The sequence below is a fragment of the Schistocerca gregaria genome, chromosome 8, assembly GCF_023897955.1.
Source record: "Schistocerca gregaria isolate iqSchGreg1 chromosome 8, iqSchGreg1.2, whole genome shotgun sequence".
Classification (NCBI taxonomy): Eukaryota; Metazoa; Arthropoda; class Insecta; order Orthoptera; family Acrididae; genus Schistocerca; species Schistocerca gregaria.
In genome coordinates, this window is record NC_064927.1 from 208,471,787 (window position 1) to 208,488,320 (window position 16,534).

Here is a 16,534-nt window from a genome sequence, read left to right on the forward strand (position 1 = left end):
TGCTCTCCCTGAAACTCTGTACAACTTCTGGTTCTTTTAGTTTATCCGTGTCCCATCTCCTTAATTTCCCACATTTTTGCAGTTTCTTCAGTTTTAATCTACAGGTCATAACCAATAGTTTGTGGACAGAGTCCACATCTGCCCCTGGAAATGTCTTACAATTTAAAACCTGGTTCCTAAATCTCTGTCTTACCATTATATAATCTATCTGATACCTTTTAGTATCTCCAGGCTCCTTCCATGTATACAGCCTTCTTTTATGATTCTTGAACGAAGTGTTACCTATGATTAAGTTGTGCTCTGTGCAAAATTCTACCAGGCGGCTTCCTCTTTCATTTCTTTGCCCCAGTCCGTATTCACCTACTACATTTCCTTCTCTTCCTTTTCCTACTATCAAATTCCAGTCATCCAAGACTATTAAATTTTTGTCACCCTTCACTATTTAAATAAATTCTTTTATCTCGTCATACATTTCTTCAATTTCTTCGTCATCTGCAGAGCTAGTTGGCATGTAAACTTGTACTACTGTAGTAGGTGTGGGCTTCGTATCTATCTTGGCCACAATAATGCATTCACTATGCTGTTTGTAGTAGCTTACCTGCATTCCTATTTTCCTATTCATTATTAAACCTACTCCTGCATAACCCCTATTTGATTTTGTGTTTATAACCCTGTAGTCACCTGACCAGAAGTCTTGTTCCTCCTGCCACCGAACTTCACTAATTCCCACTAAATGTATTACTTTTTATTATAGTTTATTTGATGTAGCTATGAGCCTGTCACTCTGTAGTCTGCATTCAATTGACCATTTGCAACTTCAGGGGTGTCAAGCGAGAGCTCATTGCAGGGAGGAGAGGTAGTCAGTTGTGTTCTTTAAAGAAAGCTAGTTTTGTCCCAGTGCCAATGATGGCCATGTGTTGGTTAGGAGGAGGCAAGGTGAGAGTCTGCAACCAAACTGTCTGCTTTGTAAACACACTGGATCTACACTGGGAGGGGGGGGGGGGGGGGGGGGGGAGAGGGGGGGCCGTCTGGGGTGTGAGATTTTGTATGATAGCTGGAGAGCACTCTCTAAATGATTAATTACCAAGACTCACCATTGCTAATAGCACCTTCAAAGATGTCAAGAACTGAAAAGTTTCTTTGACCAGAAGACTCGTCAGCAACATCTGGCTGTGAAAGCCTTCATTATGTATTCCAGTGTATATTTTTTAGCAGGATAATGCTCACAGACATACCACTGTCATAACCCAGCATGCTCTGCAGTGTCTTGACATGTTATCTTCACCTGCTCGAACACCAGATATGTTTCCAATCAAACACATACGAGACATCATCAGACAGCAGCTTCGGTGTCATCCTCAACCAACATTAACCACGCCTCTATTGACAGACAAGTGCAACAGGCATGGAACTCCATCCCACAAACTGACATCTGTCACCTGTACTCCGTAATGCACGTATATTTACATGCTTGCATTCAAAATTCTGGTTGTTACACCAGTTATTAAAGTACCAGCATTTCACACATTTTCTTGTGCTTACATTAACTTGTGATCTCGCAATGTTAATCACTTAAATATTTAACCTAGACAAATGTATTCCTGAAACTTCATTACTCTACATTGATTATTTTTTTAGAGTTGGAATTTTTTTCCGTCAGTGTATTGCAGATATGATCACTTCCCACACATTCATTGTTGCAGTGTGGTTCTGTACTGTTAAAAATGAGTCAAAGGTGAGAACTAACTCAGAGTAAATAAAGGAGTTGTAGTGAAAGAGTACTGACCTAAACACATAGTTAAAAGAGCTAGCTGCTGATTTGGGTGCTGTTTGATTCTAGGTTAACAGCTGAGAATTTTTTGTAAGGGAATGGTCTGAGATTGTGTTCACCCAGACTAATTAAGAAGTTGCGTGAATAAATAAGCATAAATATTCAAATGCAAATTGTCAAAGCATCTTTAAGCCAAATACCTTACTTCCACCGTGCTATATGCCACATAACCATTTTTATCCTTTTTTATTTATTATTTAAAATAATGACAGAAGTAAGGACAATGACTCACTGTGTAGTTGAGGCTTTCTTCCTCCGAGCTGTCAACTAGCTTTCCCTCTGACCTATCTTGTCTGTCCTTGGCAATATATTGCTCCTCCTCTCTTTATTTTAACCTGTTGAAGAAAATGAGCCATTGCATTAAAGCACGTCTATAAGTGGGGTCAGTTTTCTGTCCCAGCAGATAAAGCACATGTCTCAAAGTGCTCATTAACTTGTTCACCATTGTATCAGCTGAAATACCTTTTTAAGGATTTACATGCTGTTCATTTTTCATTAAACATTATATGTTAACTATCTGATAGGTGGAAGATGGTACTAAGAACCTAGTGAGCAGCTTATTGGACACACAGGAGACTCTGGATAGCAAGATAGCTCGTAGTGAAGTTCAGCTCTTTTCAGATGCTGCACCTCTTAAGTCGTCGGATGTCCCAGAGTAAGTTTTCTGTTTGGTTCTTGTGATTAATTTTTGTTTTAAAAATTAATTTAAGTTTTAATTAACACAACAGTTCATTTTTTTAAATACCAAATTGGTTTTAATTTCTCTCTGTGTCAGTGTAGTGTGAAATGGAAAACAAATAGTATCAATAGTATCAAATGAAAACTTTGCTAGAATCCAGAGCGAGGCAGGTGAGGATTACATTCTGCGCAGAGGGGAGAGGGTGGAGGGGAGGGGGAGGAGAGAGGGAGAGAGAGAGAGAGAGAGAGAGAGAGAGAGAGAGATTACGATGTGACATTAGCTGTTAGCTTATGTCAGTTTACGCATTCTGACAGCTGATTTATACTGGCATATATACAGGGTGTTACAAAAAGGTACGGCCAAACTTTCTGGAAACATTCCTCACACACAAAGAAAGAAAATATGTTATGTGGACATGTGTCCGGAATCGCCTACTTTCCATGTTAGAGCTCATTTTATTACTTCTCTTCAAATCACATTAATCATGGAATGTAAACACACAGCAACAGAACGTCCCAGTATGACTTCAAACACTTTGTTACAGGAAATGTTCAAAATGTCCTCCATTAGCGAGAGGATACATGCATCCACCCTCCGTCGCATGGAATCCCTGATGCGTTGATGCAGCCCTGGAGAATGGCGTATTGTATTACAGCCGTCCACAATACGAGCACGAAGAGTCTCTACATTTGGTACACGGGTTGCGTAGACAAGAACTTTCAAATGCCCCATAAGTGAAAGTCAAGAGGGTTGAGGTCAGGAGAGTGTGGAGGCCATGGAATTGGTCTGCGTCTACCAATCCATCGGTCACTGAATCTGTTGTTGAGAAGCGTACGAACACTTTGACTGAAATGTGCAGGAGCTCCATCGTGCATGAACCACATGTTGTGTCGTACTTGTAAAGGCACATGTTCTATCAGCACAGATAGAGTATCCCTTATGAAATCATGATAATGTGCTCCATTGAGCGTAGGTGGAAGAACATGGGGCCCAGTCAAGACATCACCAACAATGCCTGCCCAAACGTTCACCGAAAATCTGTGTTAATGACGTGATTGCACAATTGCGTGTGGATTCTTGTCAGCCCACACATGTTGATTGTGAAAATTTACAATTTGATCACGTTGGAATGAAGCCTCATCCGTAAAGAGAACATTTGCACTGAAATGAGGATTGACACATTGTTGGATGAACCATTCGCAGAAGTTTACTCGTGGAGGCCAATCAGCTGCTGATAGTGCCACCACACGCTGTACATGGTACGGAAAGAATTGGTTCTCCCCTAGCACTCTCCATACAATGACGTGGTCAACGTTACCTTGTACAGCAGCAATGTCTCTGACGCTGACATTAGGGTTATCGTCAACTGCACGAAGAATTGCCTCGTCCATTGTAGGTGTCCTTGTCGTTCTAGGTCTTCCCCAGTCGCGAGTCATAGGCTGGAATGTTCCGTCCTCCCTAAGATGCCGATCAATTGCTTTGAACGTCTTCCTGTCCTGTCGGGACACCTTCGTTATGGAAATCTGTCTCGATACAAACGTACCGCGACACGGTTATTGCCCTGTGCTAATCCATCTGCCAACTCCGCATTTGTAAACATTGCACTGACTGCAAAACCACATTTGTGATGAACACTAACCTGTTGATGCTATGTACTGATGTGCTTGATGCTAGTACTGTAGAGCAATGAGTCGCATGTCAACACAGGCACCAAAGTCAACATTACCTTCCTTCAATTGGGCCAACTGGCGGTGGTTGGAGGAAGTACAGTACATACTGACGAAACTAAAATAAGCTCTAAGACGGAAATTAAGCGTTTCCAGACACATGTCCACATAACATCTTTTCTTTATTTGTGTGTGAGGAATGTTTCCTGAAAGTTTGGCCATACCTTTTTGCAACACCCTGTATTGTTCCACTGAAGCATTCTCAGTAGCACACACTCACAGCATTGTTTGTAATCATGTCGATGGTGGAACTCATTCCTTTTAAAAACTTTCCAAGTTTAGTGTTTTGTCTTTGAACAACAACAACCCATTTTATTAATCAAACAACTTTTTGCATTGCATGCATAATTTATCCATGTAGGTAGAATAAGTTTGAAGCATTATCAAGCTGTAAAAATGTTTGACCTTAAAGATGTCAGATGCAAATCATGTAATGAGCTACTGAAGGCTAATTTTGTTTTGTTGTTCCACCTGCTTGTGATGTATACTGTCTTACATTCAATGTATTTGCATTATGTATTTACATAGAATTAAGTGTCTTATGAAGAAAACTGCTATATTATATGCCCAAAGAGGAATAACTGGCTAGTAATAATTTATAATCCAGCTGCAGACATGATCACCAACATAACTCCATAAGTAAATGTAAGAAATAGATGCTGTTGTTTTCACTGCCTGACACAGATGACTTACACCATGAAGATTTGTAGCAAAAGGTTCCATAATTGTCTCTCCACCAATTTATAGCAATCTCTGTCCTGCAGTTTTTCCATGGTCTTATGCATTTTGATGATGGAGTTGGTGGATGCTTCAGGTGTAACTCTCCCACCATCTTCACTTCTAGAAGTATTGTCCTCCTCCACAATATAAGACTGCACCTAAGTCCATACCAACTATTTTTGGGTTATAGTGACAATGCTATGGAGGTTGACTAAAATGTCCATGCTGCTTCACAATTGTATCCCTCTTGTAAATTCAGTACACAGACATATGGTCATTGACAGGATCCAGCAACTCTGCTCTGATATGTGATGAACTAATAGGGGACAGCCACGCATTAATGTCTGCCACTTTGGTATCCATAGTTGGGGCTTTGATCAGTTCCACAGAGGGTATGCTCACATTGTCCATGACAGTCACTGAATACTCAGCTAGATATGGTATCAGTTGTTCTCTGCACCATCTTTTAGAGTCACTGTACATCATTTCAGGAAGATAATTCTCAGAATTCTTAACTCTTGACATCTTGCAAATCAGCCTAGCTCTGGGAAATAAACCCAGTTTTTACCAATCTGATGCGGAGCATTTTAAGTCGACCACCTACGTCAATTGGAACTTTTAGTCCACCAAACCCATCGCCCATTTTCCTGCATATATTCTGGCATGGCCTTTTTTTTATATGAGTTGCATTTATGTAATAAATTTGAAATATGCTAGCTTGTTTGACCACTTACAATGTACTCAAAAATGTAGTCCTCAGATCAGTACACTATTTTATGGACTAAAAGACGCTACAAACTATAAGATTCACCTTAATTTTCAAGTAATTTTTTTGAAAAATAACATTTGTACCATTTTTATGATTAGGCTGCAAAGCGAGACTAAAAAAATTCTTAGTTTATAAAACCAAACTGACCTTTAAAATACATGAAAATCATCATCTGAACTTCCTTCTTCTTCTTCTTCTTCTTCTTCTTCTTCTTCTTCTTCCTCATTGTCTTCTTCATATGTAAGATGGTCTTCCCTGCCATCAAGAACATTACTTGTGCCACAATCCTTGAAAGATTTAACAATGTTTTCTCTCACTCTAGAGCATGACTGTTCTATCCATTGACACACTTGTTTGTAGGTCATTTTAAAGCTCCCTCGGACTTGAATTCATGTTGGGTTTCATCCATCATCCATTTGTTAAATTCTTCTCTCATATACACTTTAAATGGTTTATTTATTGAGATGTAAAGAGGTTGTAATCCTGATTTAGACAACCTGGAATAATAGCAAGTTTTGCATTTCCCTGTCTTAGTTTCTCTTTCACAGAATTTTTCAAATCATTACTGAACTGATCTAGCACAAGAAGAGAAATCTTCTTCAATAAAGCTCCTTTCCTTCTCTCCCACACTCTGTTAATCCATAACTTCGTATCAGCCTCCTCCGTCCAACCCTTGTCATGTTTGTGAACATCACCATCTGGTGGTATTTCAGAAAGTTTTGATATTGTTTTGTGCTTGAAAATGGTCATTGGACTAAGTTGAGCACTGTCAACGAAATATGAAAGGACAACAGTGTAGTGCATTTTTTCATGTCCACTTGTTTTTATACGAGGGCTATTCACAAAGTACATTACGTTTTGGAATTAATAATAAATGAAGTATTGGAAATTTTTTTATTATTTACAGATGAAAGCCACTCTTAAATTCTACTTTTCTACATAGTTTCCATTTAAATTAAGGCACTTATCGTAGCAATGGACGAGCTTGGAAATTCCTTCGTCGTAAAATTCGGCTGCCTGCGCCTTCAACCACATGGTTACCTCTTTTGGGACAGAAAAGGGTGTGATTTTTGTGGATATCCTGGAAAGAGGCACTACAATAAACTCTCAAAGGTATTGCCAAACTCTGCACAACCTCAGAAGAGCAATACAAAACAAGCGTAGGGGAAAGTTGGGCTCAAAGATCTTGCTGATTCATGACAACGCTCGGGCCCACACGGCAAATGCCACTTGTGAAGTTCTCGAATCTTTTAAGTGGGAGTTGTTTCCTCATCCGCCGTACAGTCCCGACCTGGCACCGAGCGACTTCCACTTATTCCCAGCAATGAAGAAGTGGTTGGCTATGCAGTGTTTTGATGACGACGCACAGCTTCAAGAAGAGGTAACCACGCGGTTGAAGGCACAGGCGGCTGAATTTTACGACGAAGGAATTTCCGAGCTTGTCCATCGCTACGATAAGTGCCTTAATTAAATGGGAACTATGTAGAAAAGTAGTATTTAATTTCCAATACTTTATTCATTTTTAATTCCAAAACGTAATGTACTTTGTGGATAGCCCTCACAGTTACAGTTTCAGCACCTTTCATGGCAACAGTTATGTTACTTGGCACATCAGATGTCATTCATATTTCCTATTCGGCTTAGTTCCACACTGGTTTTCTTTCGATATTGAATAATAAAGTGATCCAAAGATGATATTTTCTTGTCATACTCTTGTGGCATTTTTGAGCTATTTTGGTTTTGTATTGCATGCTAAATACATGACACCTTATGATCCTGTAGCACCAGTCAACTCCACCCTTATCATCTGTTAAGTTCTACTGTAAGGCTAGATCACGAGTGTGTATTTGAATCATTTTTGTATTAATGTCAGTGCTATTTTGATGGTGTTCTGTAATCCATTTCATTACATCATCTTCTAGTTTTAGCCATTTTACATTCAGTCCTCTATGTGCACATTTACTCAATGGCGGGGCGGGAGGGAGATTGTGTTAGTAAGCTTGTGATTCCCTAAAAACTCATTTTTGTTACTTTGGTGCACAGCTGGTGCCAGTTGAATCCAGTGTTGCCAGATAGAGATAGGTTTCGTGCGGCATTGGATATACTGCCATTTTTAAGACTGGCGGGAATTTGAAATGAAGCACTGAATATTTTTATATTAATTTAGAGTATAAGGAGCACCTGAATTTTGGAGGCAATTTTTCGAAGAAAAAAGTGAGTCTTATAGTCTGTAAAATATGGAGTCATTACGTTCTACAAGTAGTTTCTTACCATTGTCCATTTTCTAATATCCGAAACATATATCATTCACTAACCTTAACATAGTCTGTTTGCTCTCAGTCCTGAATTGTATAATTGCTGAGTACTTTCACAAAATACTGTTTGCAAAATTCTGTAGGTCACCCAATACTTTCTTTTTTCTATATTTTTTCAATTATTTGTGTGCATATATTTGATTATCTGGTTACTTGAAAACAGCTGTGCAATAGACTTGGATAGACACTTTAGCTTCACTACATTTTCTGCGAACAGTCTTTAAACGGAACCCACAGGCTTCTACCATCTATTCCCTCCATTTGACAATGGTTCGACAAGTGCCATGGGCCAACTGGGGTTTGGTACAAGATTGTCTTTTAAAGTTCTCACAAATGACACACTATCCTTGCTTGTTTGTGCAACTCTTGACATAACTGCTTTCTTTCATTCATGAACACTGTGAGGGAAATATAGTCACTCAGTCCTGAATTCTATAATTGAAAGAATCAGTAAGTTGGTTGGTTTGGTTGTTTGGGGAAGGAGACCAGACAGCATGGTCATCGGTCTCATCGGATTAGGGAAGGATGGGGAAGGAAGTCGGCCATGCCCTTTCAGAGGAACCATCCCGGCATTTCCCTGGAGTGATTTAGGGAAATCACGGAAAACCTAAATCAGGATGGCCGGACGCGGGATTGAACCCTCGTCGTCCCGAATGCGAGTCCAGTGTGCTAGCCACTGCACTACCTCGCTCAGTGAAACAGTAAGTGTTAAGATTACAGAACAATCCGCATGGAATGAAGACAAGAAAGTTGACTAGTTTGGCAGTGGCTATAAATCACACGGTATACTTCAGTTTTCTGCTGTTCAGCTGACCTCGACCTCCCATTGTTCATGTTCTGAACTCTTATCAGTGTGATAGGGTACACAGGAAAGGGGTAAAAGATGGTCGACATTTGTACAATTACATATGGAGTGACCGCAGAGACAGTGCTGATATATCACAGTAGTTCTTTCTCTTTAAATGTCGTGCAGTGTTCAGTGAGCGGTGTAGCTACTGCCAACAGTGACTCCAGTTATCTGTTTCCTTTAAGATGTAACTTAGCTAGCATTGTGTGGGAGGAAGTGAAATTCCATGTGCCAAGGAAATCCTCATGCTTCTACCTACACGAGTCAGGAATTTTCTTGCTCACCTGTGCCGTAATGACACAGCATTCACAGTAATGATGATCTCAGTGGAACTGGCAAAATGCAAATCAGACAATGAGTACAACTGCACTCCTGTCCTGTTCATGATAAATATTCAAGCAGTTGTAGTAGAAGTTCATATTGTGTTCAGCACAACACTGTACAATATTTATTTGCCTTTCTCATTAAGTTGGTAACAGATAGATTTTCCCTGTTCTTATGTCACAGCCACTCTCACTTGTGTAGAAGATTTTTAGTGCAAACCATGTGCTTTAATGTTGATGTCCGTCTGCCCCATGGTTTGACTTATTGATGAGCACAGTATTATGAAAGGAGTCATGCGTTCCCAGTAAGAGAATGAGGGTTTTTACCTTCCATGGAGTTCCCCTTCCTCACAAACTCAGCTCAGTGGCAAGTGATTGATATTTGCACTCCAGAACCCACTTCTCTATCTGAATCCAATCAGACACATCAGTTTCCGTAACCAAGCCACAGAGATGTGTTCTCAGCAGAGCAGGTGCATGCTGTTCAGCCAATTAGCAGGTTGTTTTAACACTTTAAAGTGACCAACATCGAATTAATTACATTATAAGCATATTTACCAGGTCATCAAATTTCTACAAATAACATACAACGCCTCTATGAGCATAAACACATTTCTCTTAAATCATGTCACTGAAAGTGAGGATTCAGTGCCGCTTCACTGGTGAGAATTTATAGAGGGAAGAAGTCAGCATTTCCATTCCATTATCACTAAGGAGAACAATACTTCCATCTCCATATTGTTTTTGGCTTCTGTACTGTTGAAGACCCAAGAGATTGCATCCACAAACACCCAAACCAGAAGACATTAATAAAAGGAAATTCTGTGACATGTCTTTATGTAAAAGTGACTGATGGACTGTACATTTCTCAGAAGTCGTCATACTGGTGTCTTCACTTGCTGTATAAGACCAACCTATTATTGTCTGACAAGGATCCTAGAATCCAAAAAAACTACTTAGTTATTTCCAGTCAGTCCTGCTAGAGGAGACAGCATGAAAAGCATTTGTTGGGATTTATCTTGTTCTGTTAAGTTTGGAAGGTAGGACAGGAGGTACTGGCAGAAGTAAAGCTGTGAGGGTGGGGTGTGAGTCGTGCTTGGGTAGCTCAGTTGCTAGAGCACTTGCCCGCGAAAGGCAATCCTTGGACAGTTCTGCAGATCAGACTTCCGTGGCTACCTTTATGTCTTCATGCACTACTGTATAAAACATTCTCGGACTTCTTACCATGTCATTTCAGGTTTTCCGGTACTTATTCCTTGTAGCTGATAATAAAATGATTTAAGAAGTGGACAGGAAGCACAGACTTTAAATTTTAATGAATTCACAATAAGTTATCCAAAATTGTTTACTAAGCTCACTGAAGCAGATCAGATACTGATGCTCCAATTCCTTGAGTACTCTTCGAGCTATTCAACCCATGTACCGAGCACAGAAGGAGATGCAAACCATACAGTACATAACATTCTTTATCTTTGTAGTCGGGGATAATAGATGTCTTTCTGCTGACTGCCAGGGCACATGTAAAACTAATGTTATAAATGGTTAAGGGAAATAAAGAACAAAGCTGCATTACATTGTCCATCAGAAATCCTGTGTGGTAAGCCAGCTGCATGATCAGAAAGTATTTTCTTCCTTTAACCACAATGGCCTTTTTCCTTCGTGGTGTAAGTTTGGGTGACTCTAATGAGTGTGCTTACTATGTTGTGTTATGTTTTGTGTTGTTGTTGAAATAGTGCAAAGTCTAATTATCAAGAGTGTCATGGGATCACCCCTCCTCCCCTTGCCAGCTAAATACTGATGGTAAAAATTTCTTCCATCACGAGCATTTGAACTAAATACTTTTGAGTCAGGCATCACTGCACGAGCGTGTGTTAGCAAACTTAGATACTAGGAAGATATCATTAGGAAAGTGTTTGTGGGATAGACTGTGGTATAACATGTTGTCCTCCTGTATACTGTTTTGTTAAAGTGGAGCTAAAGCTTCATTTGTCAGTACAAGAAAGAACTGCCAATGTTGCTGGGTAATGTTCTGTGATCAGTGAAGCTACAGTGTGGCAAGTTGTATTCCTCCTCCTAGTCATGTAGTCACTGACACTGGACAAAATAATATTAGAGGTACCATGTGTTGCAACTTTAGCAAAAGAATGCACCAGTGCACATTGTGTGCATTGGACAAATTTTAGTATGCTATATTTTAACAGAATGTATCATGAAAAGACAGCAGCACCTAGTGTACCGGTAGCAGCAATATGAAGGTCTCTTCACAGCCTCTCTAGTTCTCTAGGATTGTTTTGGATTTTGGACTCTTCCTGAACAGTATGTTCTGAAACTTCCTGGCAGATTAAAACTGTGTGCCGCACCGAGACTCGAACTCGGGACCTTTGCCTTTTGTGGGCAACTGCTCTGCCAACTGAGCTACCCACGCCCTGTCCTCACAGCTTTACTTCTACCAGTACCTCGTCTCCTACCTTCCAAACTTAAGAGAAGCTCTCGTGCGAAACTTACAGAACTAGCACTCCTCAAGAAAGGATATTGTGGAGACATGGCTTAGCTACAGCCTGGGGGATGTTTCCAGAATGATATTTTCACTCTGCAGCAGAGTGTGCGCTGATATGAAACTTCCTGGCAGATTAAAACTGTGTGCCAGACCGAGACTCGAACTTGGGAGCTTTGCCTTTCGCGGGGAAGTGCTGTACCAACTCCGCAATATCCTTTCTTTCAGGAGTGCTAGTTCTGCAAGTTTTGCGGGAGAGCTTCTGTTAAGTTTGGAGGGTAGGAAATGAGGTACTTGCAGAAGTAAAGCTGTGAGGATGGGGCGTGAGCCGTGCTTGGGTAGCTCAGATGGTAGAGCACTTGCCCGCGAAAGGCAAAGGTCCCGAGTTCGAATCTCGGTCCTGCACACAGTTTTAATCTGCCAGGAAGTTTCATATCAGTGCACACTCTGCTGCAGAGTGAAAATATCATTCAGTATGTTCTGTTACACATAGGTGCATAGGTTGGTTGTGTTCAACACTACTTTATGTTATTTGCATATGCTTCTCTTCCCATAGCTTTAAAATTAAACTGGGAAATTTACTTCTGTGTGTGCTTGGTCAGAAGTTGATATCTGTAAAGTGTCATTAATGCCAGCTAATTTAAATTTAATTAATGAATGAATTTCTAACACAGCTACACAATACGGCAGCCACAATTGTAATTTTTGTGCCAAATGTCAGCTTTTTCCTAATAAACAAGATTTTTTGCAGAATTCGCTGTTTTTTCATTTAGCAATGAAACCACTTCACATGTACTATAGAGGACAGTTCCATAAAAATGAGACTATTATAATTATCTTATAGCACAGTGAGCAGTTGCATGTAGGTGTACTCTTCTTGCAAGAACAAAATGTTATGAAAATAATTTATATTTGATACACAACCACTTAACTGAAGGTGGCTTTGCAATTCACTGTCAGTGGACACACTGGCACATGGGAAGCTAAAATGATCTTTAATCCCAGCCAGAAGTGACTGAAAAACATTTTCCCTTATTCACCTTTCATTTACATCAAATATTAATACTACACACGTAAAAAACGTTTTGCATCACCTCGGTTCCAAGAGTTCTGGAACCTGTACAAAAAATTGGAATAGAGACCAACATAAACATCATTTCCGCCCTTTTTATTGTTCATGAAAACCACACATTGCATGTTGTACCACCATACGGCGAGACCTTCAGAGGTGGTGGTCCAGATTGCTGTACACCGGTACCTCTAATACCCAGCAACACATCCTCTTGCATGCCTGTATTTGTGATGCATGCTTGTATTCATCGTGGCATACTATCCACAAGTTCATCAAGACACTGTTGGTCCAGATTGCCCGATTCTTCAATGCAATTCGGTGTAGATTCCTCAGAGTGGTTGGAGGGTCACGTTGTCCATAAACAGCCCTGTTCAATAGGGTTCATGTCAGTTGCCGTCCATGAAGACGAATGCCTCACCAGCATGCTGCTTATATGGTTACACTATCGGTCAGAGGATTGCATTACGTATCGTACAGCTGTTACGGCACCTTCCATGACCACCAGTGGCATATGTCGACCCCACATAATGTCACCCTAAAACAGAAGTGAACCTCCACCTTGCTGCACTCACTGGACTGTGTGTCTAAGGCATTCAGCCTGACCAGATTGCCTCCAAATATGTCTCTGACAGTTGTCCGGTTGAAGGCATATGCGACACTCATAGCTGAAGAGAGCATGATGCCAATCCCAAATGGTCCATTTGGCATGTTGTTGGGGCCCATCTGTACTGTTCTGCATGGTGTCATGGTTGCAAAGATGGACCTTGCCATGGATGTTGGGAGTGAAGTTGCACATCATGCAGCCTATTGCGCACAGTTTGAGTCGTAACATGACGTCCTGTGGCTGCACAAAAAGCCTTATTCAACATGATGGCATTACTATCAGGGTTCCTCTGAGCCATAATCCATAGGTAGCGGTCATCCACTGCAGTAGTGACCCCTTGAGTGGCCTGTGCGAGGTATGTCATCGACAGTTCCTGTCTCTCTGTATCCCATCCATGTCCGAACAACATTGCTTTTGTTCTCTCCAATACACCTGGACACTTCCCTTGTTGAGAGCCCTTGCTGGCACAAAGTAACAATGTGGACATGATCAAACTGCAGTATTGACTATCTAGGACTGGTTGAACTACAGACAACACGAGACATGTACTTCCTTTCTGGTGGAATGACTGGAACTGATTGGCTGTCAGACCCCCCTCAGTCTAATAGGTGCTGCTCATGCATTGTTGTTTACGCTTTTGTACAGGTTTAGTGACAGCTCTGAATAATCAAAGGGACTGTGTCTGTGATGCAAATCCACACTCAATGTCTATCTTCCCAAGTTCTGGGAACCGGGATGATGCAAATTTTTTTTTGACATGTTTATTTTGGGTGCCTAATGTTGTTATAGTACTGACACAGATAAAAGCAGACTTTGAATCTCCAATTTTTGGACCGAGTGAGGTGGCAGAGGGGTTAGCACATGGGACTTGCTTTCGTTAGGATGATAGTTAAAATCCCTAACAGGCCATCCAGATTTTGGTTTTCAGTAATTTCCTTAGATTGTTCCAGGCATATGCCAGGAAGCTAAAGGATACATCTGATCCCGTATCCCATCCTCTTTTAACCCAAAGTTGTGCTCCATCTCTAAAGACGATGTTGTTGATGGGCATTGAACTCAAATTCTCTTTCTTTTTTTCTAATTTTTGGAACAGTTCTTTCTTTATGAAGGAGAGCATGTAGGAAACTGCAAAAATAAAAGGGAAGAACTGCAGCTGTTAGGCAGATGGTAACAGTACAGACACTGGACAAAGATAGAGGAGACAACAATCTGTCTGCCAACCATGCTCATTTTTCTTAGTTTTCTGTTTTGACCGAGCGAGGTTGCGCAGTGGTTAGCACACTGGACTCGCATTCGGGAGGACGACGGTTCAATACCGTCTCCGGCCATCCTGATTTAGGTTTTCCGTGATTTCCCTAAATCGTTTCAGGCAAATGCTGGGATGGTTCCTTTGAAAGGGCACGACCGATTTCCTTCCCAATCCTTCCCTAGCCCGAGCTAGCGCTCCGTCTCTAATGACCTCGTTGTCGACGGGACGTTAAACTCTAACCACCACCACCACTTTCTGTGTTGTGTTGTGTTGTGTTGTGTTGTGTTGTGTTGTAAGATATTTCTTGTGTGTATGATATTAATTTGTTCAGTTTATGTCTGTTTTAAATCACATCTTAAGAAATATACCTTCTATTAAAAAAATTCATTAATTTTACTTATTTTTTCTTGTAATTATTATCTTCAGAAAATCAAAAGGAAATAAGAATAACGGCAAAGATGACACTTCAGGCAAGTGTGTCACCAATGGTGTTAATGTCGATGAAGAAGAAGAAAAAGAGGAAGAGGAGGAAGAAGAAGATGAAGAAGAAGAAGAAGAAGAAGAAGAAGAAGAAGAGGAGGAGGAGGAGGAGGAGGAGGAGGAATGTGCTATTGATGGTGACGGTGATGAAGATAGTCATAACAGAGTGTCATATGATGATGATGATGATGATGATGATGATGATGATGATGATGATGATGAAGAACTAGTAATTAATCAAAAGAAAAAACGTAGAAAGGTAACTGATAAGAGTATACCCAAGAAGAAACTGAGGATAGAGGACAGACACAAAGGTGCTAAAACTGTTGTAGAGGCTGGTTGTAAAAATTTGGACTTGAGCTCAAACTCGGTGGCTAGAGTGAAGAAGAAGTTATTGGCAACCATGGGTGACTCCACGTCAGATAGTGACACTGAAGAGAGTGATATTGAAAATAATGCAGTGATTGATGACACAAAGGAAGATTGTAACACAGGGCTTGAAAGGACAAAAAATAATGATATGAGGTATGCAATATACATTATGGATTTATTTGGTTTTGTAATATTTATGTACAATCCTTTAATTTACTTTATATGTTTGTTTCATTTTCTTCATTGCAGCTATCATGAAACAAGTACAGTAAAAGATAAGGAAATTAAAAGTAGAATATCTGAGGCATTGTTAAAATTAGAAAAATCCCAGAAAAAGAAAGCTTGGGATGAAGATGTGGAAAGTTCTGTTTCAGACTATGATAGTTCAGATTCATCAGATTCAGAGGATGAATGCAGTGATTCAAAGAAAGATTCAGGTGTTACATCTGATGGACAGAGTACAGAGGAGAACAGTGATAATGATAGTGGGTCTGATGAAGAAGCTGCTGAAAGTACTGCCGAGCTGTCAGCCACACGCTGGAAAGAAAACCTTGCTAAGAAGGCTGCAGATGCCTTTCTGGAAAGGCAGGCTAATACTCGGAGTCTTTGGAAGCTTGTTTATGGTATGAAACTAGATAAACAACAGATGCATTAGCAGTATAATTCTTAGTGCCATTTGTATCCTTTGTTGCAGTTACTTGCCTATCCACACTGTCTTTTAAGAATTAATACTAAAATATGTTGGTAAGCTTTTGTAGTAATAGCCCTTGTTTACAACTTTGCTCATTCACGTGAAGCTCTCTGTGTCCTTGACCAAAAACATTCAGACAAAGGAAAATTCAGGATGGAATGATGACTATATTATATTGACTGGAGCATTACATTCCCTGCCAGGGTTTCGATTACCTCTCGTCGTGTCCTGAAATGAGAAATGTCCTGCTCACTATCCTTCCCACCCCTCCTACCGTGGTATTCTGCCGTCCACTGAACCCACACGATATACTCGTCCACCCTTACACAAACCCTGCTCGCAATCCCTTACCTCTTGGCTC

The 16,534-nt window shown here is 40.5% G+C and overlaps 1 protein-coding gene across 1 annotated transcript in view; it reads left to right on the forward strand.

Annotated features, from left to right (window-relative positions):
* The window catches only part of LOC126284495 (ribosome biogenesis protein BMS1 homolog), a 98,862-nt gene that overhangs the window by 50,373 nt on the left and 31,955 nt on the right, over window positions 1-16,534 (forward strand). The window contains exons 8-10 of the mRNA XM_049983459.1: window positions 2,356-2,486; window positions 15,057-15,635; window positions 15,732-16,105. Of these exons, the coding sequence (XP_049839416.1) occupies window positions 2,356-2,486; window positions 15,057-15,635; window positions 15,732-16,105 (1,084 nt within the window). The remainder of the gene's footprint in view (window positions 1-2,355; window positions 2,487-15,056; window positions 15,636-15,731; window positions 16,106-16,534) is intronic.